General features: G+C 41.0%; 1 protein-coding gene across 1 annotated transcript in view; it reads left to right on the forward strand.

The window, feature by feature from the left end:
- The window catches only part of CFAP54 (cilia and flagella associated protein 54), a 3,669,934-nt gene that overhangs the window by 3,307,800 nt on the left and 334,211 nt on the right, over positions 1 to 27,923 (forward strand). Inside the window, exon 49 of the mRNA XM_069629416.1 lies at positions 26,229 to 26,282. Within this exon, the coding sequence (XP_069485517.1) occupies positions 26,229 to 26,282 (54 nt within the window). The remainder of the gene's footprint in view (positions 1 to 26,228; positions 26,283 to 27,923) is intronic.

Raw genomic sequence — 27,923 nt, forward strand, 5'->3', positions numbered from 1 at the left:
CTTAATCACAGAGACATGGAAAGCCCCTCAATACAGATTCCAGGACAGAATCTTGATCTGGTGGAATCCACCATGCCTGCTGTGGAAGTTACAAGGATATAAGGAATTGATGGATGATGACTCTTTACAAAGCAATAGCCTGAATGGCCCATTTCTGGTGAAGAAGCCATCTCATGAAAGGAGAGGTTGATATGTTGGGAGAAGTTGGTTGTTTGGCCATTCTGACTAATTGAGGGAGAGGGAGATCAATAACACGGGATACCCCTATCCTGGGATGGGAGAGTTAACCCCAGGCCAAGCATCAACGAGTGGAATATAACAAAGAAAGAATATGATGAACTGAATGTCAAAGAAGCCTATATGGTAAATAAATCACAAGAGAGACCAGGCCATGAAAAGGTGAACTATCAATGTCAAGGAGACGAAAATCATACAGGAAACTTTACTTCATTAGTTAATGCAAAGCCCATTAAGATTGATCCAAGTATTCAACAAGAGTCAAGGAAAGCCATTTCTAAAGAGGAAAGTAAAGTATCATGAGTGAACTAAAGACACGAAAGACTGTTAAAAATTGCATATTAAAAAGCTTAAAGACTAAGAAAAGAAGTGTGTGAAGCACACATCAGGAGAAGGGAGTCATACTCTTGACCTTAGTTTGCTAAGTTAGTGGTAGGGTCAGGTAGCGTTAGCTTTTGGACAGCAGACATATTCCTTTTGGACATTCACAGATGACTTGCACGCATCTCTGTTATTCATATAGGCAGGGAGTACCCCATAGCGATAGTTAGGCCTTCATATTATTATTATTTAATAAATATACTGTGCAAATGTCCTCAGAGAGTCTGCGTCCTTCTTCTGATCCGCCACACCATCAAACCTATTCAACTTTCTTCCAGAAGATTTCTGTGAATTTGGGCATAAGTTGATCCTGACAGGTGGACATTCCAAATAAATACAGATCCAACGAAGGCATCATTTCAGAAACTCCCAGAAATGTGTTGAGAAACAAATCCTCCAAGAAGATCCAACAGCAAACATGGACCGGACCCAAGAAGGGAGATGCAATATCCATGCAGCAATGTTAGGCTGGTTCTGGTTGTTTGCGCTAGCCTCAGTGCCAATTAAGATTACATTAATCATATATTTGGTCAACACAAAGATTGATTTATTATTGTAAACTTTACGGAATGCTTCCGCCAACATTTGCTTCGACACTTGGTCTTTTTCAAGGTTGGTAGTTAGACAGTAATCAGATAAAAATCAGTCATGCCATGGGATGAAACAATAACATTAAATATATAGAAATGATCAATACATACCATGGTCAAGGTTATAGAGGGGAGGGGAACAGAAGCAAACAGAGACACAGGAAGAGAAAGGGGTTTCATGAGTTAAAGATTCAACAAGCAGTACATTTCAATTGTTGACATTTTCTTGCATTTTAGAGTATGCATTCGTTATTACAGGCTGATGCCACAAGTAATCAGCTACATTCCCATTACAAAGAAAGGTGCAGCAGAAGAAGCACCCAAAATCCCCAAACTGATATGTTCACCAGTTGGGAGTGAAGTGCTCTGGTGCCATAGGTGATCAATATCATTGACATTGTGGTGCAAGGAATTAGGACTGTCGTCTTGAAGGTTGATTATTTCCTGAACATGTGAAGGGGAGAGTGCTCAGTGTATGATAAAGTGCTAGAACATCATGACTCAGACTTACCAGTGCTGGCGTCTAAAATGATCTGTTGATCACATGATAAAGGGACAGGAGTGTGAGCGGCCCATAGAAAATTAGTGATGGTATACCAACATGATGCATAATCAAAGGGCTGCTTAGCACTTACCCTGATGGTCAAGAATAGTGTTCAGATTCTATCTGTAAGCGGGTTCCAAATAAGTTGCAGTCCTGATTAGGAAGCTGTGCAGAGTAGTACGTAGTGGTAAGTGGCCTAATAGGAGGATAAGAAGGACTAGGCTCAAGGGGAGGTGGATAATAATTGGGTGGGCTTACCACTTAAGCTTGTCGAGTTTCTGGAAGTCCGCAGTATTCCTCAGCAGATTAGTTGTCTTCTGTTATAATTTCCTGCAAAGTCAGGACAGTCCTTTAAGGATCTCATCATAACATGTGTTGGAAGCATGATGCCACACAGTATTTATACTTTATGATAGGCTGGCGGGTGAAAAAATATAAAACAAGCTGTATCAGCCTTTGGAAATTTGCATGGTATCCCTGCACAGGGAAGAGCTTAATTGTTGGAAAAGGGGGTGTCCTGTAAGGAATCCTCCCTTGAGCCTCGCATTTACAGGATGCGTCATCCTCTCGCCATTGTTTATGATGTGGTACTGTACGTGACGTCACGCAGACCAGTGTGTGTGACATCATGCGCTCGCTGTGCATCGCTTCACTTTGGACTAATGTCAATATTGATATTGGCGCATTTTACCGGAGGACCGTTGTAGCCCGTCATGGCCAGTGGGCCTAACGAGCTGGAATTATGTGAGGTTAAGATGACATACAGTTGTGTCAAACGCAGGTGTGCCAATTTAGGGAATTGGTGGGAATATTATTGCATATTGAGTTGCGGTCATATATGATGGTATCACCAAAATGATATGCCAGCCTGGCGGAGCACAGTAATTGGAAAAAAGACTTTAATCCCTGACGTTACATAGTCTAGTGACATCTGGGACGTGCTAGGGTTGGGTTCTTAGAATGTAAGATAGAAAGTAGTGTATAGTAGGGATCTAAAGAAATGGGTGAGGTAGTCTACACTGATATTCATGAGCTTCAATGTTAGGGATGTGGGTGCTTTTTCCTGCAACCTACATTTTTTTATTAAAAGTAAAACACCTGACCTAAATAAATTCTAGCATTTGAGCAGTCACATTTTTGTTGAATGATTCTAGGAGAATATATAAAGAATAGTGCATATTGCAAAAGACATCTGGTTGCAGCAGATACAACACAGTACAGTAATGGGTTGATGTCGTCTATTGGCACCTGTAATCTCAATACAGTATTGCTGGTGAACAGAGTTACTGAACGAATTAATAAGCCTGAATTTTGGGCATTTGATAAAAGTGAGATACTGGGACTGATTGTAGCATGCAGCACAGTAGCTTGCTAGGTCGATATCGTCTATGAGCTCCTAAGATCTCGCTCTGGCAAGACAGGTAAACAATGATAGAGTGGAACACAGAGCCATCAATTGAATACAAAGAAAATTTGAGAGAAACACATTAATTGCGTGTTCCACATGCAGCACAATACATTGCTCGACTAATGTCAAATGTGGGCTCCTGTGATCTTGGTATGACAATATTAGTGCATAATGGCACAGAGTGGAGCACAGTAGCATCTGTTAAATGCAAGGTAAGTCTCTAAAGAAACATGTTCATTTTGTGTTCCGCATTCAAGCCATCTTTGGTGCCCTTGCACTTGCAGATGCTTTAAGATTCCATCTGCCGTAACATTAGTGTGTGGTTGCCTGCGCGTCTGCCGCATTTGGCTCTCATCAGACCTATAAATGTAATCCCTCTGTTGTCTGACATTTGGTGGCAGCTCTGCCAATGTTGTGCCAGGGGCAGTCTAGGATCCTGGCTGTTGAGACTTGCCAGGTGTTCCTTATTCTGATTCTCAGTTGTCTTATAGTGCTCCCTATGTAGAGTTTCTAGTATGATGCCATCTACCACATAGGTGGTCTTGCAATTGATGAAGTCTTGTATCATGATCTCTCCACCTTGTTTCGGGGACCATCTCTCACAATTCCCATGAGCAAATTTGCACTATCCATGGAGGAGTCCCAAATAAGAGCAAAGTCCTTCTCAAAGCGTTCACACCTGAGACATTCCCAGAGGTGGCTAGACTAGAGGAGAGAGTCCCAGAAGGCACCAAAGGAGAAGGAGAGTTTAACGGTTGGCACATATAGACTTAGGGAAATTGGGAGTGGTCACTAAGCTCTGTGGGTGCAATGAACCCCAATTTAGAATGCTATTTCCTTGACAGTGGGTCCCAAAGACAATGCAACCACCTAAAAAGTTGCCAGAGGAAGGGGCGGAATGTGATTAAATCCCATGCCTGATGTTTGTGGATGGTAAGGTCACCATGGGGGCAGTTTGCCAACAAAAGTGACATGATGCTGGGTATGTGGGCAGCATGGGAAAGGTCCAATGCCTCCTCACTCGGCTCCTCACACGTGGGTACAGAAATCCAATATAGAATCATAGGGGAAACGCCCAGGACCATAACCAGGAGATAAAATGTGAGCAATCCATCAGCCACCTCCCAAGTGCTCCATGCTTGAAGACTGTTTAAGCAATGGAAGCCCCCCCCCACAGGGCGGGTCCAGCGTGGGCAGTCAGATCGGACCACTCAAGGGGTGGGGTCATCCAACCCTAAATCCCACAGCATGACTGTAAGTAAAGACTCAATTTCAGCTACTAAAAGAAACACGTCTGTGTTGCCTTACACCATGAGAGTGGCTGGAAGTTATGGCCAAAGCCTTATAAAATGCAGAGCTTGTGGCAGAATGCCGTGGGAGTTAGAAGGACAAGTTCATTTGAATCTGGCTATAGAGATTAACAGAACAAGTGGAGCAAAAGCAGGAGACAAGAGACTGGAGGAGAGCCCTGGAGCCTGGAAAAAGCAGGAGGCTGGACTACAGGCGCAGAAGGCTGGTGTAAGAGGGAAAGCCCAGGCTTCAGGGGAAGCCCAGAAGGCTAGGAAAAGACATATGATGGAGCTGTGGAATTAAGAAATCAGTCGGCTGGGAGCAGAAAGACCCATAAGGCTCGTAGGAGAAAGATCAAGAAGGCTGGCAGCAAAACAACCCAGAAGTCTGGCAGGATTAAGACCCAAAGGGCTGAGAGGAGAAAGACCTAGAGGGATGGGAAGTGGTATCGGAGCAAGAGAGGTGGGCAAGAAAAGAGAATGAGATGTCGTAAAGGGATAGCATGTTTATAAAAAGGTTATTGAGCGAGGTGGATGAGTGAATAAACTTCCAGAAGTAGAAGAAGGTCGAGGACACCCAAACACTAACAGGTTCACCTAGGACTGTTGGAGTGACAAGGTTAAAGGGAGGCATCCCTGAGGGACAGGAGAAGCTCGGAAGAAAGAGGGAAAATGAGGAAGGTCCAGCACAAAACCCTGTAGAAACAGTATTGGTGGCTCTATGACAAGAGCAAGAAAGAGACTTGAATAGGTGTCTGGAGAACCAGGACCCTGACGTGGAGGGAGGTGGTTAGAGATCTATGGAGTACCATAACAGGATCTTAGGATGGTCTCCAGGCTTCTGCTGTTTCTGACCTTAGTTGAAGTCCAGATTCACTGCTATACTACCTGGAGTGCCCTCCAACAAGCACCTGTCTGGAGCTGAGACTCGTCACCAGCCCGCACATGTGTTACCAAAGAAACCTCTAAGTTAAAAGCCTGGTCACTCTAGTTGAGAACAAAGTCTCTTCCTGATCACTTAATTGTAATAACTAATATTTACATAATTAGATGTGCAATAAAGAAAAATACACAAAGTGTATACTTTAGGTAAACTGTATTATAAATGCATTCAGTTTGCCACACAGAATGTAGAGTACAATGAATTACATCATTCATTAATACAATAATTACATTTCCCACATTGCTTCATACAAAACAATCATTTTCAAAATGATAAATCTGAAATGCATCAGGGCAAATCTCTAAATTTTTCATCTGCTTAAAGGTTCATCAAAATATGTTCAGACAATCACATATTTATGTACACTATGCGTTTCGGGGTTTCCCTGACCCCTTCTTCAGGTGTAGATGTTGATTGTGTTTCTTCACTTTTTAAAAAAAAAATATAAAGAGACAAAATCGCTGCACTGTCTCATTTTCCATGTGTACACCCATGTACTGGCAATGGCAATACGTGCTTGTTTGACTAACCTTTGTGAGAACAAGGTCAGTCTTCAACTTGTGAGCTCTAAGGTGGAACACAATGTATTGCCAAGATGAACTCCTTCTATGTTGTTGTCAATAATGTTTTGCTTAAAGGACAACCATAACTTTCATTCCCCAACGGATGTAGAAGTACTGGGCCAAATCTGAAATACACAGGAACATACCCTGCCATGAGTCTAGTGTTTAAGGAAGCTGTCAGAAAACCACACAAACAGTGCAGTTCAATATATTCCCAAGAATCAGAGTGTGGACAAGGAAGTGCCTACCTTTTTGTCAGTTTTCTGGAACGTGATGCGGGAACGGGAAGTCGGCTGTTGATACAGCCTCCCGTCCCGCATCGCGTATTTATTTACTTACATGGTATGTCACGTGATCGTGAAAGGATCACGTGATCATTTTGTACCCGGTAGTGCATAAGATCTATTCGTGTAGTAAAAGCCGCGTTAGCGGGTTGGAACATATCAGGCCCGCGATTTAGCAGAAGTAAGGTGCTAAATACAAGTGGTTACTGTACAGAATACCCTAATAGGGAATGGACTAAATATTAAAAATAAACGTCATCGAGTCACGTACGTGGCGATCACCTGATCACTTTGACCCACTGTCATTGGTTAAACTCGAAAGCCACGTTGTAGCTTCACTTCTAGATCCGCGTAAGTATAGTGCAAGCTGTTTACTGATGTGGTAAGGAGTAAGAACTTCTGATATCAATGGTGGAACAATATCTTCAACCAAAAGCATACTGGAATGGAAATGATTACACAATGATGCTTAAATGTAAGGCCTCGTAATGAAATTAATCTACTGACCTTGGATAGCTAATGTTGTACATAGTAGTTAAATAAATGTAGACAATACTCTGTCATGCTCAGATTAAAAATACAACAGTAATAGTATGTCCCTTCACCTGGACTAGTGAGTTTACATACACCATTTATCAAACATTGGCATTAACATAATTGTTTAGTTCCTTTTCTATCAGTTTACAGAATCTCGGTAAGGCATAAATGAGAGGTTTATGAGTACCTTGCATCATTCTAGCCCATAGGAATATTAAACAATCAGTATAGATGATATTCACAAATTCCATAAGTAAAACAGTTCTTGAATGTTTAAAATAAGGACAATATGAAATCAAATGTTTTAGTGTTTCTGTAGGTTCAGTACACATGGGAAATCTACAATGCTTGCTTTCAATTTTCATCTTATTCCCAGCCCAATTTGAAGTTCTTTCTTTGGTATGTAATAAATTAAATTTGAACCATAGGTAGGCCTTCCGGGTATAATTACAAGGGAATAGAGTAATAGAGTAATATATACTCCCCAACCTAATATTGCTGTCTGCCAGATGGTGACACTAAAAATAAGTAATGTAGGGGTAAATTAGAACTATCGACCTTTTAAATCAATGTTTAAGGTTAATTCCCAATAGTGCCATGGGTGTTCATTTGGAAATGTAAACGGATTCATTCAATAACAGAGTAGTACAATATTGTTAATACACAGTGTCCTCAACTGAAAGAGAATAAATAATATGTTTTAATGTCCAAGATTTCTAGTACTCCAAAACCAAGTTATAAAAAAGGGTCCAAAGGAAAATCAAAAGTGACTACAGGAAACATGTCTTAAGTCCATTCAAATGTAAGATGTTAAATCAAAGTCGGTATTCATGCCTTTTGGCTACAGAGAGTCCAATCTTTCGATCCAATCAACCTCTTTCTGTCTTAATAACAATTGAATGTCAGCTCCTCTTAGGGCATTTCACTTGTTCGAGAATCAAGATTTTAATTTGAGCTACAGTATGCTTGAATGTTTTAAAATGTTGTGCCACTGGCGAATGGACTGAACACATTCGGATGTTAGATTTGTATTCAGTCCACCTCAGCTTGGCCTTCCTTGTTGTAAGTCCTACATGGAAAAGCCTGCATGGACATTTAATCCATAAATCGCATTACTTGTATCACATGTACTTGTGTGTTTCAGTGGAATTCTTTACCTGTTTAGGGATGATTAATACTGGGACCTCTAATCACATTATGACAATGTTGGCAGTTGTTACAGGGTAAAGTACCTTTAAATGGATTCACACATACTGCAGGTGATAGGTAATCTGCTCTGACCACAAAATCTCTGATGGATTTACTTTTTCTATATGCAAATGTTGGTTCAGTTGCAAACAAATGAGCTAGTAATGAGTCGATTTGAACATTTGCCAGTTTCTTTTAATCATTGTTTTGATTTTATGACTGTTGAGAGTATGTCGTCACATAAACAAGAGATTCTGAATCTACTTTAGCAGATTGCTACAAAGTTTGAACTCTCGGGGTGGTTGAGGCTTTGGTCGAGGCTGTACACTATATATCTTGCGAATAACCTCTTTTGAGGAATTTATCTTGCAATTTCTTTGATTGGTTCTCAAATTCAAATGTTTCAGAAATAATTCTCCGGTAACGTAAGAATTGACTGTAAGATATGCTTTGAATAGTAGTAGTTGGATGAAAGCTTGATGCCATAAGGATACTGTTTCTGTCGGTTGGCTTGTTGTATATGGTGGTATGTAAACGTTTTTCTTTGATGTAAATCTCTACATCAAGAAACTGAATCCGATTCCTATTTACTTGAGTAGTACATTTAATTATAGGTGCCAGTTGATTCATGTATGAAAAAAATTCAAGAAGGCTTTGATGGGAACCCCTCCAGATGCCAAAGATATCGTCAATATATCTGAAAACACTTCTCATATGGATGTGGTATTCTGCTTTGTTAAGTATCAGTGTTTGTTCGAGGTATACCATGTTATGTGGTGCCATGGCTGCCCCCATGGATGTACCCGAAGTTGTTGTTTAGGACTAGTTTCAACAAACTCAGTATGCATAAACTATTAGCCCTACAATCCTGAGATGAAAGTAGCAACCATTCCATTACTTCCATGCCTGCTTCATGTGTGATATTGGTATATAAACAGCAAACGTCCATAGTGAACAGAATGTCAGTAGTTTCATCGAAGTCAAGATCTTTTATCTTCAATAAAGAGTCTGTAGTATTTTTAAGATACGTTGTAGTTCTTTGCACTCGTGGTTGGATAGCTTTATCAATGTATTGAGCTAATGGTTCTAGGAGACTGTCAGTTGCTGCTATGATAGGTCTTCCAGGTGGATTTGAGAGACTCTTGTGCACTTTCGGTAGGATATAAAGGACCAGCATTATCGAACAGTTTTTAGTTAAAAATAATCTAGTTTTGTCAGAAATCCATTCCTGTGCTTCTGCTTCATCCAAGAACTCATTAATGAGAGTTCTTACTCGGTCCATAGGATCAAACAACACTTCCAGATGTGTCTTGGTCTCTTAGTTGTCGTTCAACTTCAGCTTTATACTTCATTTGGTCCATTATAACTAGTGCTCCACCCTTGTCTGCTGGCTTCAATATTATGTCCTCGTTTTGCCATAGTTTGTCTAATACTTGGTTTTCATGGTTTGAAAAGTTGCTCCTGGTATTCTGACGTTTGAACGAAATGGCCTTAAGATCTCTTAAAGTTTGTTTATGAAAAACGTTCAGAATGTGATTCTGCGTATGAAGTGTAAATGAGCTCCTTGGTGCAATCTCCAAATATTTTGAAGGTACCATGGGTTGTGGACATTCAGTGGTGGCAAAGAACACTTTTAATCTCATTTTTCTAATCAGCCTGAAGAAATCTATTTTTTCTTTCAAAATACTGCTGGAATATGTTGGAACAAAGGATAAACCCTTTTGTAAAGTCTTCAGTTCAAATGGACTCAAGTGGTATGATGAGATATTGATGACTATGTTTTCTTTTGTGGTAAATTCACTTGACGTGCTGGGTTTTTTCTTTTTGGATCTTCTGGTTTTCTTTTGTTTAAAAAAGACGAGCTTGAACTTGGACCAACCAGACTTCTGGAATTTTCGCCAACTTCTGCTGTGTTAGATTGCTGATTACTAAGAAGGGCTTCTTCAGTTTCAGAACCGGAAGCTTCAGATGATGATGTTTGTGAAAAAGAGGCTCTTCTCGGTCTTGTATGGAATTGTTGTGAAATCCTTTTGTTATAGTAGTCCTTCCATTGTTAGGCAGAAACCTGTGCAGTTCCCTTAGGGACCACTGCAAAAAGTTTAAGTCCACAGGTGTTAGCAGTAAACCCAATTGGTAGCAGACTGCACCACCCAGATTTACCTGGTAGCTGTGGCTGAGCAGTCAGACCTCTCTCAAGAAGAGTTAGGCAGTATATAGAGTATACACAATACGGCTAAAAATACAGTAGCACAAGCAAACACTGACCAGAGCTTTGGTATAAAAGTATATAATTATTTATTTAAAAACACACTTGTAAAAATACACTGGCACTAATATGTCAAGCAAGTTCAAACACAATCACTATAAGTATATACACCTCCCTAGTTAATTATTCGACAAGTCTAGGTTAAGACACCATTTATTTAGCAAAACAGAGGTGAGCGCGTAACCGTAGATGACACTCCAATAATTTGTTTAAAAAGGGAGAGAAAAGGCAGAATAGGAAAATAACACAGTACCAACACTTTTAAGAACCCACAGCAAGTCAAGAAAGGCAGTGTCTACTTTAGAGCAAAAAGTTCATAGGCCAGGCCCACACTTGGAGAGAGCAAGGCGGAATGTGCCCAAGATCACACAGTGGAAATGCACTCAAAGTCTTTGCAGAAAAGTCAAAAGAGGTTGGATCAAGTTAGAAGGGTAATTTTAACAGGTCTGAGGTCACCCCAAGATAGAGAGTCAAGGATTTACGGGACACCTTGGACAGTCTTTTGCAAGGTAGACCAGGCGGGACACAGGACCTAAAATGGTAAGAAAGCTCCAGCGGGGGCAGTTGTTCCTTGCAGAGGGTGCAAGTCAGGGCTTCGTCCAGGGGAAGAAAAGATATCGACGTGGAGGCAAGTTGGAGGTCGTTGTACTGCCAGGGAAGAAACCAGCCACAGAGTTTCCCGGTTAAAAGGTACTACCCTTTTGTTTGCAGTAGTGGTGAAGCGTGGCTATCCGGCCGCCAGGGTGCTTGGCATGGACGATTCGGCCACGAGACGATCCAGGGAGGCGAAAAAAGGCGAACTGGTTGGTACCACCAGCTCAAAGGGAAGAAGACTCTCCTGGAAGATCTTCTCTGTCGTCGGGGAAGTGGTGAGTTCGTACAGCAGGGCTCCACCGGTGGTGTCGTCGTTGTAGATGGCTCAGCTTCTCCCCTCTTTGGATTCTTTAGGTCCTGTGGTGACTTCTGAAGTTCCAGTCCCCAAAGCCCTGCTTTTATGCAGCAAAACCCCCATTCATCAGCCTAGCTGTCACTCAAACATGCTAAGTGGTGAGCCGGGCGGCTCACCACTGGTCCAATCACACAAGAGTGCGACTTGAGTTGCCAAGGCAACTCAGTCCAGGGTGCCTAATCCTCCTCCCACACATCCTGTTGACCCCAGACAGAGTGGCACCATTTGGAGGGCTTCTGTGGAGAAGCCCGCCAAAAAGTGGAACGAAGGGCTCGACTTGGGTTAGAGTTTCAGAGGTGAACACAAATGCCATTTTAAAACCGAGTCCTGGCAAAAAGACCCAAATGGGGAATAAATATTTAATAAATAACCCGGCAGTATCTTTAACATTGCACCAAAAAGTGGTGCGTTTAAAATGAATGGGAAAATCCCATAGGAAATATTCCGGTGGAATATTTCGCATGCTATCCACTGCCACCAGCCAGAAACTCGACAAGGGGGGACTGGACAGTGCCCCCTTGGAAAACAGACCCAGGGGCAATCGAATTACCGCTACCAGTACTTCCACAATATGATGGTTTGTACTGGTTCTGTTCACAATTTAAGACTAGTAAAGCCAATGGTGACTTTACATGCCCTGGGAGATGGTAGTCAGTCCCAGGGTATGGAGTCTATGTAACACACTTACCAAAAACACATGAAGCCGTATGGAGTAAAAGACCCCATAGCCCATAAAACACAATGTCAAAGGACATTCTCAGATCATGCCTAAGAGTAGGAGAAAAAGAGTCTCACTCTTAGCAGGAGAAAAAATGAAACCCCAAAATCCAGCAAACCTGCTGGGGGACTCACTAGGTTTGGGAAATTAGCCTTTACAGAGAATTCTCCCGAACACTCGCCCCCCAGACTAAGGGACAGGAGGATTTAATCCACTCCTGGATGAATCTCATACCTCTAGTTGGTTACAAACACCCTAGAGAGACCATCAGCATTTTGGTGGTAACACCCTGACCTGTGTTCAATGGTAGCGTCAAAGGTTTTCCTTTGTAAGCTATATGAGCTATAAACCCTTTGAGGAACATCAGTCTTTTTAAAACTATAGGGGATCTGGTTGACCAGTCCCTCAGAAGTTGGTACAACTTCTGAACCTGTGTTAGGCTTTTTCAAGGGGCCCTTATAAAGGATTCCCTTAGATCTAGAGGGGCCTCCAGAGTTCCTCAAAACCTCTCTGTTGGGAGAAGGTTGGGTTTGGGGCCTCTTGGTTGGAGGGGATGGAGATAAGCAAGGTACATGCTTCTCCTTCCTCTTAGATCTACCCTTACCTACTTTAGGAGTTTCACTCCCAAGACTAGGAATTGAGTTGGAGTCTTCAGTGGAAGGTCCAACAATCTGAAGGTTTTTAGCCTTAGACTTTTCTTTTCTAGTTTTCCACCAGCACTAAGAATTACCAGTTCTCTTAGGCCTAGTTAGGGGTCCAGTTGGTCTAGCCACCTCTTCCTCAGAAGCAGGGGGAGTCACAGACTTTAAAACTGGGGGAATAATGATGGAGCTTGGTTCGAGCTCCCATATCCCTAACATTTTAGCCTGAAATTTGCCTGGGTCAGAGGTCAACTTACCAACACCACGGCTTGTAGTGGGGTTCTCAGTAGAGGTTCCCACAGGCTTAGAGTGGTTCCTTAAGGTGGCCTCTCTAGCCAATTTGGTTTGGTTCTGGGTCTCCATACTGGGAGGCCTGGGGGTACTGGATACTATTCCTAGAGTTCTTAGACCATTCCCCAACAGGACTCAGTCACTTCAGTTTGAACACTGACAGGAATCATCACTGTCATGTTGTTACACTGTATGAGGGCTGGTAGAATTGGAACCATTTGGTCAGGGCCTCCAGACATCCTAGTGGGACCTTTAGGTGCCTTAGCAACATCCTCAGGACTGAAAAAGCTTTCATCCACTGCTGTTCTGCTGGGCCCAGAGTCTCGCCTGGCAGGTTATCCTGGCCTTTGACAAGAACACTGTCCATTGGTATTTAGTTGTACACACTCCTATTCTGATCACTAACCAGACCCATGGACTATACTGTTACACTTACTTGAAGACCCAAAGGTTCTTCAGCAAAGACTTCAAAGTGAGCACTAGCCATTTGGACTTCCTCCTCATGAGTGAAGGCTAAGGAGACTGTGCTGATCCCTGTAGGTTTACCCTTACATCTGGGATCTCCTTTGATGTGGTCAGTTGCCCCAGAGAGATAGCATGTTCTAAATGCTCTCTGGAAGGGTGGCTTGGCCTGACCTCCTTCTGGTTTGTGACCAGAAGGTACACTAGCCTGTTGTGGTTTACCCTGGGGCTTACCCTGGTTATTTTGTTGTTTGGGGCCCTCTTTGGGTTGGGAGGTATTAGAAATCTCTTGGTTCCCTTTTGGTGGCTGCTTTCCCTCATCCTTTTTCTGAGTGACCCCTGAATCCTTGTGAGTAGCCCTGTTGGCAACCCACAAGTCAGCAGCCTTAGCTAGCTTCCTGGAATCTAATTCCCTTGAATCAGCCAAGTGCTGTTTGAGCTCAGGAGAGCAGGCATCATAAATTGACTCCAACATTACAATATTTTTTTAAAATGTTTTTATTTGTTCTTGATTCTATTACAAAGTAACAGAACCTTTACAAAAACGAAATAACAGATAATCGTTGCAGTATATATTGTACAAGAATGTAAAAACATCATTCAATAAAACTTCATAATAGAATATTTCTTAAAAAAGAAAAGAAAAAAAAGAAGAAAGATTTACCAAAAATTACCACACAAACATGCTCAGATTAAAAATACAACAGTAATAGTATGTCCCTTCACCTGGACTAGTGAGTTTACATACACCATTTATCAAACATTGGCATTAACATAATTGTTTAGTTCCTTTTCTATCAGTTTACAGAATCTCGGTAAGGCATAAATGAGAGGTTTATGAGTACCTTGCATCATTCTAGCCCATAGGAATATTAAACAATCAGTATAGTTGATATTCACAAATTCCATAAGTAAAACAGTTCTTGAATGTTTAAAATAAGGACAATATGAAATCAAATGTTTTAGTGTTTCTGTAGGTTCAGTACACATGGGAAATCTACAATGCTTGCTTTCAATTTTCATCTTATTCCCAGCCCAATTTGAAGTTCTTTCTTTGGTATGTAATAAATTAAATTTGAACCATAGGTAGGCCTTCCGGGTATAATTACAAGGGAATAGAGTAATATGGTCGTATCTAGGTGTACACTTTTTGGTAAATAGATGGTATTCCTTGTAAAGTTTATATGACCCTATTTGATAAATGGTTATGCACCAATCAAGGTCGAACAACTTTTTTTTTGCTTAAGCAGGTCTAATATAAACATCATCCACCGTAATGTTGGCCTCATTAAGAATAGCGTGTTTTCTGGTCAAATATTGAACCATAGGGGTTGTGGCCATTAATTCAATTGTTTTCTTAATATCCACATATAGGGAATTCGCCCTAGGATAAATTATTTTTGTGAAATTTGTGAGGAGTCGCCATTTCCAGCGGGTGGATAACACTATTAGACCTAGCTCATGTCTTAGGACTGCGTTAGGCAGGGACATTGGAAGAGACTTTGCACGTTTCAGGGATGACCCTTGTAATTGGTCCAAGATCAAACCCATTTCACCCAAACATATGTCCAGCGAGTATAGAATAACACTTTCAATTTTTAGTGTAAAGAACTCGATGAAAGGAGTTAATGAGAACTTACAGTATTTCTCGTATATTAATTTTAACTGTGATGTAAGTGGTCTGATCTTAGTAGATCAGTCCACATTTTAATAGTTTTTCTCCGATAGATGGTATCCTAGGTAAATCGTATCTATAATAAAAGGGATGGTAGTTCGCATAATGTGCCATTGAAACTTTCCAGTTTTTTTCTGAGCACCGAATTTCATCACTGCTGTTTTGGCTGGGTTGGGAGTTAAATTATGGGCTTTTGCAAACTCTTCAAATAATCGTAGTTTAAGTTGAAGGCCTGCAGGAGTAGGATCGAACAGAATGATGTCATCTGCAAAGGCAAGCCATTTTAATCGGTTAAGCCCAATTTTCACGGAGAACACGTTTTTCTCATCCCAGCCTTTATCGAGATCTGCAAGGTACAAGTTAAAGAAAGTAGTAGCTAAGTTACAGCCTTGCTTTAGGCCTATTTCAGTGCTAATTGGTTTAGTTGTTCGGCCTTCAGAAGTAAGTTTGATTTTGTAGGAAGTGTTGATGTGTAGAGCTATAAACCAATATATTAACACTAGCGGTATTCGCATTTCAGTTAATTTGACCCATAATAGATTCCGTATCACAGTATCGAAAGCTGATGGCATATCGATCAGGGCAATATAAACTGGATTTGCAGATTTTTTTTGCTCCTGTGATGGTAAATGCCATTATCATGGCATTGAGCGAGGTACTCATCCCTTTCCTGAATCCACTTTGATATTTAGAATATAATTCATGCATTTCGATATGTTTTTCGAGGTCGTAGAGAAGAAGAATTGCAAAAAGTTTTGCTTCGGTGTCAATTAGGGCAATGGGCCGGTAGTTCTGAGGCAGAGAAGGGTCACCTTTTTTGAGTATCTGTATGATATTAGCCGAAAGCCAGGAAGCAGGAACAATTCCCGAGTTAAGAATGGCCTGGAATTTAGTTTTTTAATCGTGGCCCATAAATGTGGATCTGCTTTGTACAAGCAGGGGGGAAAGCCATCTGGACCAGCCGATTTAGAGTAGTTAAGTTTGGAGATAGCCCACTTGATATCATCAGTAGTCCAGTTCAAACGAGGAAGATCTTGGTAAGGTAAAGAAGTAGTGCAAATATTAAAAAATTGAGAAGGGATCCGAAATTTGTTTGTGATATAGGTGTGTCAAATAGATTCAGATATGACATTCGGCATTGAGAGTAACACTTGATTATGATTGTTTTTGATCATTCGCCAAACGGTTCGTGTATCATGGTCTGTTATGGCTCTAATAAGGTTGCAGTTGAGTTCATTATATCTTAGTATTCTTATATGTTTTAAGTTTTGTTTGTACGTAGTCACAATTTGATTCCTGTGTATTTGATACATTTTGTGAGATAATTCATCATTTTTTTTTCAAAGCTCTAAGAGCCTTATTTTTTTCACGCTTCTGGGCTTTGCAGAGAGGGTCAAATGAATGTTGATGTTTGGTGTCAGCGTTTTTTCTTTTTTTACTAAAATGTAGTAATGCCACATGAATTATTTCAGCATAGATTAACTCCAAATATGTCGCGGTTGGCAATAGCCAGCGTTACATATTGTACAAATTGGTTACATAGGGCTTGACTCCATCTAAGAGAAACCTGTGGGCAATCTATTTCGCACAACATTGTAGAGGGATCGGCTGCCAAAGTAGGAAAGTTAATCTTTAACTTGCCCAGTATTTGTGCTTGATCTCCATAGGGCATCTGATTAATAATTAGCAGTGATGATGTTAAAAGCAAATTGTGCGTAACGAATATAAAGTCAGTCGTTGAGGATTTTGCGTCTCTTGACCATGTGGTCCAGTTGGATTTTTGATCAGGTGTAATAATATCTAGGTCCCAATCTTTTAAAAAGTTCCTCCATGTCATGCCTCTGCACTTCGATAGTATATTAATTTTGGAGCCTCTGAGCTCATCGTTAGTCCTACAATCACAATTGAAATCTCCTCCTAGTATTATTTCAATGTTTTGGTATTCATGAGTTACAAATTCTAGGCAGTTCTCAACAATATCAATCATCTCTTAAATTAGAGTGTGCGCCGGATTCCAATAAATTGTAATAACAATAAGGTAGCGATATTTATAGGTGTTTGTCTTTAACAATATTGCAATCAAATTGCTGGCCTCCCAGACAATTTTGGAGCTAAGCATTAGGGCATTATCCACTGCTATCAAGACGCCTCCAGAGGGGCGGCCAACAGAGGATCGTATGGCTGGTATACAGTGCGTGGTATGATCAGATAACGGAAAAGCTATCTTTTTTATAGTTTCTTGTATCATTAGTATTGATGGACGATTGTAGCAATCTATTTATGAGATTGAGGTAGCCGCATGAATTCCAAGATTGCAAAGTTAGGAAAGTTTTTGGGGGCAGCTACGATATGGAAGGTGGTTCCTTGGATTTGAGAATGGAGTTAAGCATCGGGGCTAGCAACGGTAGATCCTGAGAAATGCCCGCTCTGTACAGTAGCTCGTTAATAGCTCCATTTTCATCCTCATTAATGTTGGGTAACAGAGTAGATTGCAATTGTGGAGTTATGACCTGAGGGCATTTGTACTGAATGAATTTCTCTGCTTCTTGTTCATTTACCATTGAGCTTAGGACAAGACCTTCCTCTTTTATACCTTCTCTGTTGAACCATAGATATTTCATGACAGCTTCAGAGGTCAAATAGCACACATCATGGTAGTTGTTTTCTGATGATAATGATACTCTGAGGATATCCTCTGATTTAAACATTCGTAATTTAGGGATTCGACTAAAAAGTGTTAGAAGAAAGGCTCGATTGATACGATTTGTGCCAAGGAATTCGCGATTTCCTTCGAGCCCTATTAGGTGGTGCTTTTCCATGATAGTATGTTGGTTCTTGTCAGGGGATTGATCGAACGATTTTATATGAGGGTCGGAGGTGTTAACATTGGAAGGGACCTGATTATTAGAGCTGATCAAGTTTGGACTTGATGGTTCGTTGTCCGGATTACCTTTCGTGGATCTCTCATAGAGTTCTTTCCTCAGGATGTCTAGAATGTTGTGATGAGTTAGCATTGTGGAGGTTTGAGCTTCCGAAATAGATCTATGCAGTGCGGGACCATGCACCGATATACGTTTGTGATCGGATGATGGTGGTGCACTAAGCAGGTCTCGATTGCTTATTGGCAAGGGAAGTGATTCTATGAGAGGTAATGTTGTGAGGGGTGTTACTTTTCCTCGTCCGTTAACTGCTATCTCTGGCCGGACTATACTAGGAAGGTCCGTTTTTCCAGCATTAATTGCTGAACAGTTTGGTTCAGTTATGCACTTGTTAGCAGTGGATGATGATACATTGGTGCCCATCAGCTCCGAATTTCTCAGATGCGGGGATAGTATTTGTGCAGCTGGCAATAGTGATGTAGGTAGTTCGTTTTCTCGTCAGTTTACTGCTGTCATAGGACCAATGGTATTGAGAGGGTCAATTTTTCCAGTAGTAATTGGAGGGCAATTAGAGTCATTTATGCAGACTTCACTATAAGTTTTTTTCATTATAGTAATGGGAGGGTCTAAGGGCAGTGTATCGTCATGTCGAGTAGTACGAATTCTGCCACATATTGGAAAGTATTTGACCAAGTTCGATTTGACTCCCGTCAGTTGTGTCGAGGCCTGTTTATTCGAAGACTCCAAGCACAAGGGTAAGTTTTTTGTTATCACGTTGGCTTTTTTATTCCTTACTTTAGTTGTTATTGGTACATTGTTAGTCTCATTAAGATGGCTTTCTGTTTCTTTGTTGTCTGGATTGACTGATTTAATTTCTTTAAAAGAGTTTGAATTATCAGTCGAATTAGGCATTTTTTGGATGTTTATTGCTTTTTCAGATGGTTTCGAATTAGGTTTTGTGGGTAAAATTAAGGCTTCTTGGCTTTCTTTTGAAAGTTGTTGAAGGTCAATGTGATCTTCATGTGATGTTATTTCAATAGTAATGGATGATGACAATTTAGTTGAGTTGGTTTGAGTGTTGGAACCTTTAGTCTGTGCGTCCTTACGTCTCTTAGCATACCATTTGACAGCTCTTTGATGCAATTATTTTGCTCTCCGAGAAATAAAACCAGTTGTCTCCGCTGTTGGAAGTTGTTCTTGTGAGTCTGGCTGCATTTGTTCGAATACTTGGAGCAGTTCAGTGGGACTATCAGGGCTGTCTCTAGGCTGAGTACATTTTGGGGTAAATAGCGCTATGATGGTTTTCATTTTTTCTATAGCTGTTTTTAGCTCTGTTGGTGCACTTTGGCAATTACACACGGGGGGGGTTTGAAAATACTTCCAGAGATATTGAAAGAGGTGTTGGAGTTCGATCAAGACAGCACTGAATGTTTTTGTTTTTTAAAATTGGATTAGTCGCAGATGACTGATTTGAAGTTAAATCTTCTTTAAGGTTTTTTTAGTGTTTCGGCTGCCATAATAAACCCTTCGATGCGATCCATCTTTGAGGACATGAGTAAGAGCATTGTTTTAATCTCCTTCAATTCAAGATGGGTCAGATCGTGGCCTTTGTCGAGGAGGTCTAAGATTCGGATGATCACCGGAAAGGTGCCAGGGGAGTGTTGCATTTGACTCACGTCAGGAGAGGATGGTAGGTGAGAGGTTTTGTTATGTATTTCCTCAGGTTCCGGGGAAAAGGTGGTTTGGGACGGAGGTGGCTCTTTATTTATGTCATCGGCATTTTCAATACTCATGTCTAAAAGGCTATTAGAGTAGTTCGGCAAGTGCGAATGAAAGGACATGCGCTTCTTTACAGAGTTGAATACTACTGGCATCAAAGTGCCAATAGAGCGACAGACAGCCTGATCTAAATCCTCCATTTTCTCCATGGTTAAGTCAAATTGCCTTTTGTCAGTTTCAAAGGCCAAAGGTAATTCTGAGCAACTTCTAAAATCATCGATGGCTTTGCGCACCTCGGGGCTAATGGAGGGGCCAGAGGCAGAATGCGCGGAAGGTGCAAGGGGCAGAATGTGATTAGAAATTAGTGAGTTTCCCTGCACATGTATTTGGACAGCACGAGAAGAGCGACAAGACACAGGCATCTCTTCTTTTATTTTTTTTTTTTTTTTTTTTTTTTATTGAATATAGTTGCATTACAGCAACTTTTTCAGTTTTATACATATTACAAAAATCCATTCTTTCAAAAATAAGCACAATAGATCAATAAAACAACCATTTACAATTACAACCATCTTCCAAGTCAAAATTTCACAATTTAAGAGTATTGGCAATTTAACATAATGTATATCAGTCAGTCCATGTTTAAAGATTTTAAAAAATTGATGGTAGCAATCCTTATGCCCATACATTCAGTTGCAGCCAGAGCGACCCATCTGTTACTTGGGTCTATTTGAGCAAAATACACAACATATTTGGCAAAGTGAATATTTCTTAAACTCGAAAGTTCCGGGGCTGTACACTCCAATAATAGATGTTGCAAGGTTTCAACAATTGATATATTTTGACAAAACCTGCACCAATTGAGGTCTGATGTGATTTGTCTCCTTCTTAGTTTAACTTCCCTAGTAGGCCAGATATTAAACCGCAGCCTCAGGATATCAGATCTAATAGCAGAGGAAGGAGCCAAGCACAGGTACGAGGCAGTGACTTTATAAGCTCTTCTTTTATAGAAGTCATGGCATGAGCTTCAGGGGCAGCCGATTCAATATATAAGGTTTTTCCATGACATACAAGAGAATCAATGCTAGTAGAAGAGAGCGGAGAAGGAGTAATCAAATTGCCCTTTCCACTTCTTAGTCCGCTCGCCATGTTTGCATTTGCAAGAGAGCAACAGATTTGGTCCAGAGAGGAAAATTTGATGCAGATTAATTAATGCTTTTTGATTAGTAATTATAAGCACACTGATAGTTTAATCAATATATGCATTAATTAATTTGAAAGCGCATGGCTAAATGTCAGAATCAGCAATAAATGACTAGTTAAGCATATAGCCAGGCAAACAATGAGCAACAATTGTTCTCTCCCTTTTACCTGATATTAGGTTATTTAGAACGACCAGCGACCAGCTAACAGCAAACAGCGCTACTTATAGCGCGTACTTAATGCGCACGCGCAAATGCGCGCAGGGAGTAGTTTATATGCACTTCGTGTGTTAGGGGGCGGGACCAGCTAAAGCAATAGAAAGAAAGGAACATATATAAATAATAAGTAATGTATACTTATATTAAAGTATATAGTAACAGTAGTGAGGGCAAGTGAAGGTGTACCAATGTCCAGGCAAAGTCAGGCAGTACAGGCGTCTTCCAAGAATCTTGAGCGCGTAGAGCAGCGTAACATGACAGCAAACAGCACTACTTATATCGCGTACTTAATGCGCATGCGCAAATGCGTGCGGGAAGTAGTTTATATGCACTTCCTGTGTTAGGGGGCGGGACCAGCAATGTCCAGGCAAAGTCAGGCAGTCCAGGCGTCTTCCAAGAATCTTGAGCGCGTAGAGCAGCCTAACAGGACAGGAAACAGCGCTACTTATTCCCTCATTCCCCCATAAGTGTTCACCTTGTAACCCTTAATCCATCCCTCTAAGTTTTTCAAACACTCATTCACCCAGGTAGCCCAAGGGGTACCATCATTCTTTTTGAGGGTCCTAAACCTCTTAAGGTACTGTGAAGTGGTCTTCCCAAATCTAGCTATTAAAACTAGCTTCACACATTCATAATCCTTCTTATCCACCTCCCCCAATTCCATTACCACATCAGATGCAACAGGGGGGAGCCTAGAGAACAACCAGGGAAGTAACACATTCCCTGAGATGTCCTGGAGCCCATGATTATACTCAAACATAGCCAACCAATCCAACACATCCAACTTAGGCTCATACATACCCACAATCTCTTTAGGCATCCCTGGTCTTTTGGGACTGGTACTCCTAGAGGATCCGGAGAGAGAAGCATTTTCAACAGACAATTTCTTCATCTCTAGCTCATGCTTGAGCTCCATTTCTCTAAGCCTTAGTTATTGATTCAGTTCTTGGTGCCTTTGCTCTGCTTGAGCATTAAGTCTCTTAAACTCCAATTCAAGCTTCATTTTCTCTAGTTCAAGAAATTGAGGACTAAGTGTGGGACCTGGTAAAGGTCCAGTAGGTACAGCTGGTAGAGCAGACAGAGGCCCAGGGGGGACAATTACAACAGCCTCACCCTCCTCTTCTGACTCTAACTCAAGATCTTCAATACTTTGATCAATATCAATATCATCACTGTTATCTACATTCTCTGGGAGAGTGGATTCCTCTGAACCATCACCCAGACTTTGGTTTGCTAACAATCTTTCTATTAGCTCAATTTTCTTGCCTTTAGTCAGGAGGTTCTTATGCTTACAGAGAACTCTCAAACAATCAGTAGTTTTTGTAGCAAGGGACTCTTGACTATAACTTTCCATACTTGACAGGTTAGAAAATAAACTTTTTAGTGCTAAGCTTTGGGGTTAGTTGCACTAAGGTATCTAAAAGCACACTAAAATGTATACTCAATACAAATCCCACCGCTGTACACCAGTGTTAGGCAGAAACCTGTGCAGTTCCCTTAGAGACCACTGAAAAAAGTTTAAGTCCAGAGGTGTTAGCAGTAAACCAAATTGGTAGCAGTCTGCACCACCCAGATGTACCTGGTAGCTGTGGCTGAGCAGTCAGACCTCTCTCAAGAAGAGTTAGGCAGTATAGAGAGTATACACAATAGGGCTAAAAATACAGTAGCACAAGCAAACACTGACCAGAGCTTTGGCATAAAAGTATATAATTATTTATTTAAAAACACACTTGTAAAAATACACTGGCACTAATATGTCAAGCAAGTTCAAACACAATCACTATAAGTATATGCACCTCCCTAGTTAATTATTCAAGAAGTCTAGGTTAAGACACCACTTATTTAGCAAAACAGAGGTGAGTGTGTAACCGTAGATGGCACTCCAATAATTTGTTTAAAAAGGGAGAGAAAAGGCAGAATAGGAAAATAACACAGTACCAACACTTTTAAGATTCGACAGCAAGTCAAGAAAGGCATGGTATACTGTAGAGCAAAAAGTTCATAGGCCAGGCCCACTCTTGGAGAGAGCAAGGCGGAATGTGCCCAAGATCACACAGTGGAAATGCACTCAAAGTCTTTGCAGAAAAGTCAAAAGAGGTTGGATCAAGTTAGAAAGGTAATGTTAACAGGTCTGAGGTCACCCCAGGATAGAGAATCAAGGATTTACGGGACACCTTGGACAGTCTGTTGCAAGGGAGACCAGGCGGGACACAGTACCTGAAATGGTGAGAAAGCTCCAGCGGGGGCAGTTGTTCCTGGCAGCGGGTGCAAGCCAGGGCTTCATCCAGGGGAAGAGAAGATCTCGACGTGGAGGAAAGCTGGAGGTCGTTCTAATTCCACACGTAAACCCCTGGGGATTCTTTGGGACTTAAAGTATTGTGCCAGTGTGCCGGCATGTCATTTCTGATTTATCTCTCGTTTGATGACCCTCTCCAACTGTTTTATTAATTCCTCTGGATTTTTAGTAGACTGTACTCTCTTTTTCAGTTTCGTGATCAGATTGAGGATACGTGTGGCTTCTTCCTCTGAGAAGCCCAAGGTTTCTGCTCTCGGCAAGAGCCCCCCACCCCTCAAATTCAGAGTAAGGGTGCAGAAACCCCTTAAAGTTGAGACTGAGTACCAAGCAGAGAGGGACCTTGAGAGGACAATAGAAGAAGGGGGCAGGAAACCCTGAAGCTTTAGTCTGAGAACTAAGCAGAGAGAGAGACCCCAAGAGCCCAAGAGAAGAAGGTTGCAGGGACCACTTTAACCTCGGACTGAGAACCACAGAAAAGAAACACTGAGAAGAGCAAAGGAGAAGGGTATGGAAACCCCTTAGACCTGAATATAGTCATACAGATTGTTGCATTCACCTTCCAGGAAAAAGCTGTCACTGAATTTACTGTGTGAGGAGACGGCTTTGAGACAAGGAAATTGGGTTGCTAGAGTAACGAAAAATGCCTGTGGTATGAAATTCCCAAAAGCTTCTTTCTGTATACTAGTGCTTTGTAGACTAATAAGTAGGGGTGTTATTGACTGTGAGCTAATTGAACTTCAAGGTTGGAGACAGTGCTGGTTGTATATTTTATTTTTGCTTTCTGTAGAGCCCCTAGCCTACATCCTTAGATCAATATTTGTTAATCATGGAATATATGCGACAACTCACCATCACATCATCATATGCCGATGATATCTTTCTATATATTAAAGAATCTAGCATCACCTTGCATTATATGTTAGGTACAATAGAGCAATATTGGGGCAGTGTCAGGTCTATTCATTAACTGATCAAAATCACTATTGTACCCATTGCCAGGCTCTCTGAGTGTGGGCCTTGATAGGTTATCTTTGACAACTACTGCAGATTCATTCCGTTATCTGGGGTGATGACAAAAGCTGATTTTGACGCACATTATCAGGAGAACCTGGGCAACCCGCTGACTGAACAGCTGGTCCAATTTACTTTATCGCTTATGGACAAGATTACAATTTCTACAATTTGTATTCTTTCTAAACTCCTGTAATTGATTCAAGTTGAGCCAGAGATGATATCCAACTCCTATTTTAAAACCCTTGATATTATGCTACTCAAACTGTTTTGGAGCAAGGGCATGCCCCAAATTGCTCTATCTACCTTTAAAAGATCTATTGAAGATGGGAGACTCTGTGATCCTGAGTTTAAGATGTAGTATTACATGGCACAATTGTAGCACATTGTATACTGGTGGGATGAGGACTCATTAGATCTACAGAGTATAATGATGCAGCGAATCTCATGGGACTGCAAACTGTTAAACATACTTTGGGCTGATGAGAGCACAGTGATAGCCTTCCTGACACGAATTCAAACGATATGGCATGTGTGGTCAGAATTGGGAATACACAGGAAAGTGTTATCTATAATCTCACATGGCATACCATTATGGGGGAATATAATTATTAGAGGTGCTGTTGGTGAAATCGTTTGTGATAAATGTGGTGGACAGGGCTGTGAATCTTTAACTGATTTCTGTGCTTAAGATATTGTCATGCCATTTCCTGATTTCTGCAGAAAATGGAAATAGGGGCAATTTATAACGTATGCTGCTACGGCAAGACATGGCTGAATTTCTCAAATTATAATCCGAACATTATATAGTGATAATTAAGATGTTGTTAGACAGCTGAAGAACAGCATTGGCACTGTGTATGGCTTGTATGACTAATGCTGCTCCTACAGTATCTAAGGCCAGACATAAACGGGAAAGAGATATAGATGCCGAATGGAGACAGACTTGCAATTATGTTAGAGAAGTGTGTACTATTGCAAGATTGAAACTGATCCAATATAAATTTGTAAATAGGGCATATTTAACCCCTGCACAAATACACAAATTTGCACCAGAACATTCCGCTTTATATCCGCAATGTTTGTTCATCGCACACCGCTGATTTTATAAATATATAAACATTTTAAACATTATGATATGGGATTATGGTCACATTTAGCCACTATGAAAGAGGATTGATGGCTTTCTGTCCAATTTAGCAGTTTGAGAGCTTGGCTTGTTCCTTAGAAGGAAATCTAGCAAACTGACCGTCAAGTTTATATCCCTGTGCCTGATCCCATGGAAATGCTGTTTGGCATGTTGCTAGAATAACTCAGCCCCCCCAAAGTGCAAGGGGTAGGTAGAAGATTTGACATGCTGGGCGGCTGCAGAAAATGAACTACACAGGTTGGGAAATGTGAGAACGGCACTGGCTCGTTTTACGCTATATGGAAAACATTCTTAACAATGGTCAATTCATCTACTGACTTGATGCCCCCTTAAAGATTTACTTTGTAATCTTTAAACTATGCAAGTATATTCATATGGTGTTGGTTTAAGGAACAGCTGCTGTTTTGTATGTATATGGTTGATCACCAATAAGAACTTCAAAGGGCTGGTTGTTGTAATATCAATGCTTTTTGATCGCACAATGTTGCTTTTTGTTGGTTTTAATATTTGAAAATCAATACAAATATTTTTTTAAAGAAAATATTTACTCTCTAGTAATCGGGATGCCTAATTTGCAGTGCTCTTTGTCACTTTTAGTTATACAGTATCATTGTCAATATAATTGTGACAAATAAGCTTATTACTTTAAATAATTATCATATTAATAATAATAATAGAAAAAAATCAAGGAAATAAGTCTCCCATACAGTAATAGACGTAGATGCAGTGTTTTAATTTAATAAGTCTTTCATAATATCTTTGAAATTCAATTCTTCTTCATTACAGGACATCAGGATATTTGATTGTTCAAAACCACTTCTGACAAATGACAACATGATGGTAAGAAAATAAATATTGCTACTTTTAAATGCTTCTGTTTTGCATATGTTCATATTTACCAGTTTTAATATTTGTGTTTTTATCAGAAAATTAACTTTAATAGTACAGTTCTTAGTTAAAGCCATTACCATTACATTAAATCTAATAACATATCTTTGGCATGCGTCAGAGGGAGTTCTGGCAGTTTGCATTGGGGCACAGAGACCAAACAAACAACTCCTCCTTGTTAATGTGTATTCAAAACTGCAAAGCAATCATTGGTAAAGAGGGATGGGGAAGTTTACCCCCTCCTATAAAATACATGACACGGAAGAAGACTAGGAGACACCGCTGTATCCTCGATGTAAATATGTTTATTATGTGTGGTACCTATCACTGTAACTTGTAACTGCCTTCTAAACTTGCACCCAGATGCCCCCGGGCAGGGTGTGTATTACAAATAAATAAATAAACTAAACTAAACTGCGATCGCCCATGCTATTTTGGACCATTTACCAGTGCTCCAATGATTGACAAGTATGTCGAGTGGTACCCATTCAGCCAACCGTACTGGCCAGGTGTGGTACAAATTTACCCCAGAGTGGACGAGGAACCCCATGCTGCAACTCAAGACACATCAATTGACAGTATTGACTAAAGTGCCGAGAAGCCATGTTGCTGACGTCGATAGAGACACCACGACTTAGCAGCATTAGACGTGAAGCACACGTGACATCCGCACTTCGGGACACAAATACACACTCGAATACATGAAGAACACGAGCGTACAGTTCTATAGTTAGAGGACAGACACATATGCATACTGCCATTGCTTTTATTATTTTGCCATTAGCTAACGTAGCTACGCAGAAACTGCAAGAAGCAAGAGATCCTGAACAGAGCTTGCAGATGCTTATATAGAGTAGCACAAACATTGTAGAAGCTGCATTATGGTTTAGGAAAACTACAGAAGGCCACAGGCCTCTCAGCAAGGATCACGCTTAGCTGAATTCAGGCTGGACATGAGCAAACGTGTGAGAAAGGGAGCCGATCTCACGCTACCAGACAGAAACTCGCAACAAAGATGCTACAATGTGGGACAAGTGTTGCACTGAGCAAAAGAGCACTCTCACAGACTAAGGTGGTGCACACAAGTTACAATGCAGACACATAGACATTCTTGTTAACTTGAAAAGGTACACCAAGAGATGAGAACCTTTGCGGATCCCAGGCTGGGGACGTCAGCTCTAGCCAATCACAGTTTAGTATACTTGGGGTTGGTAGCAACGGGCAAGAACCAATGACAAGTCCCTTGCACTGCAACATTGTTATAGATAGTGATTTAGGGATGGACCAAGCAAGCCACCTGACATGTGAGAGCCATTAGAATAACACATGCAGGCAACCATATAGGTTATTAGGCTCCTGACGGCCAATCCAGTGGAGAAGGGCGCAGGTTGCAACGTCACTCTGATGGATTTGTGTGTAATATACCGCAGTTTGAACTTGCTGTTGACTGAGTCCTCCGTTCGTCCTGTGGAAGGTGTTGGGCCTTCCGAGAGTCCGCAAACTCCTACTAGCCCTCTGGCATACTTGCGAGTTTGTCCCAATAAGTTGGTAGCAGAGGATGGTTGGCTGTGCCAGCCCAGCATCAGGTCGTCT

The sequence above is a fragment of the Ambystoma mexicanum genome, chromosome 12 (assembly GCF_040938575.1).
Source record: "Ambystoma mexicanum isolate Mex_15411 chromosome 12, UKY_AmexF1_1, whole genome shotgun sequence".
In the NCBI taxonomy this organism is placed as follows: Eukaryota; Metazoa; Chordata; class Amphibia; order Caudata; family Ambystomatidae; genus Ambystoma; species Ambystoma mexicanum.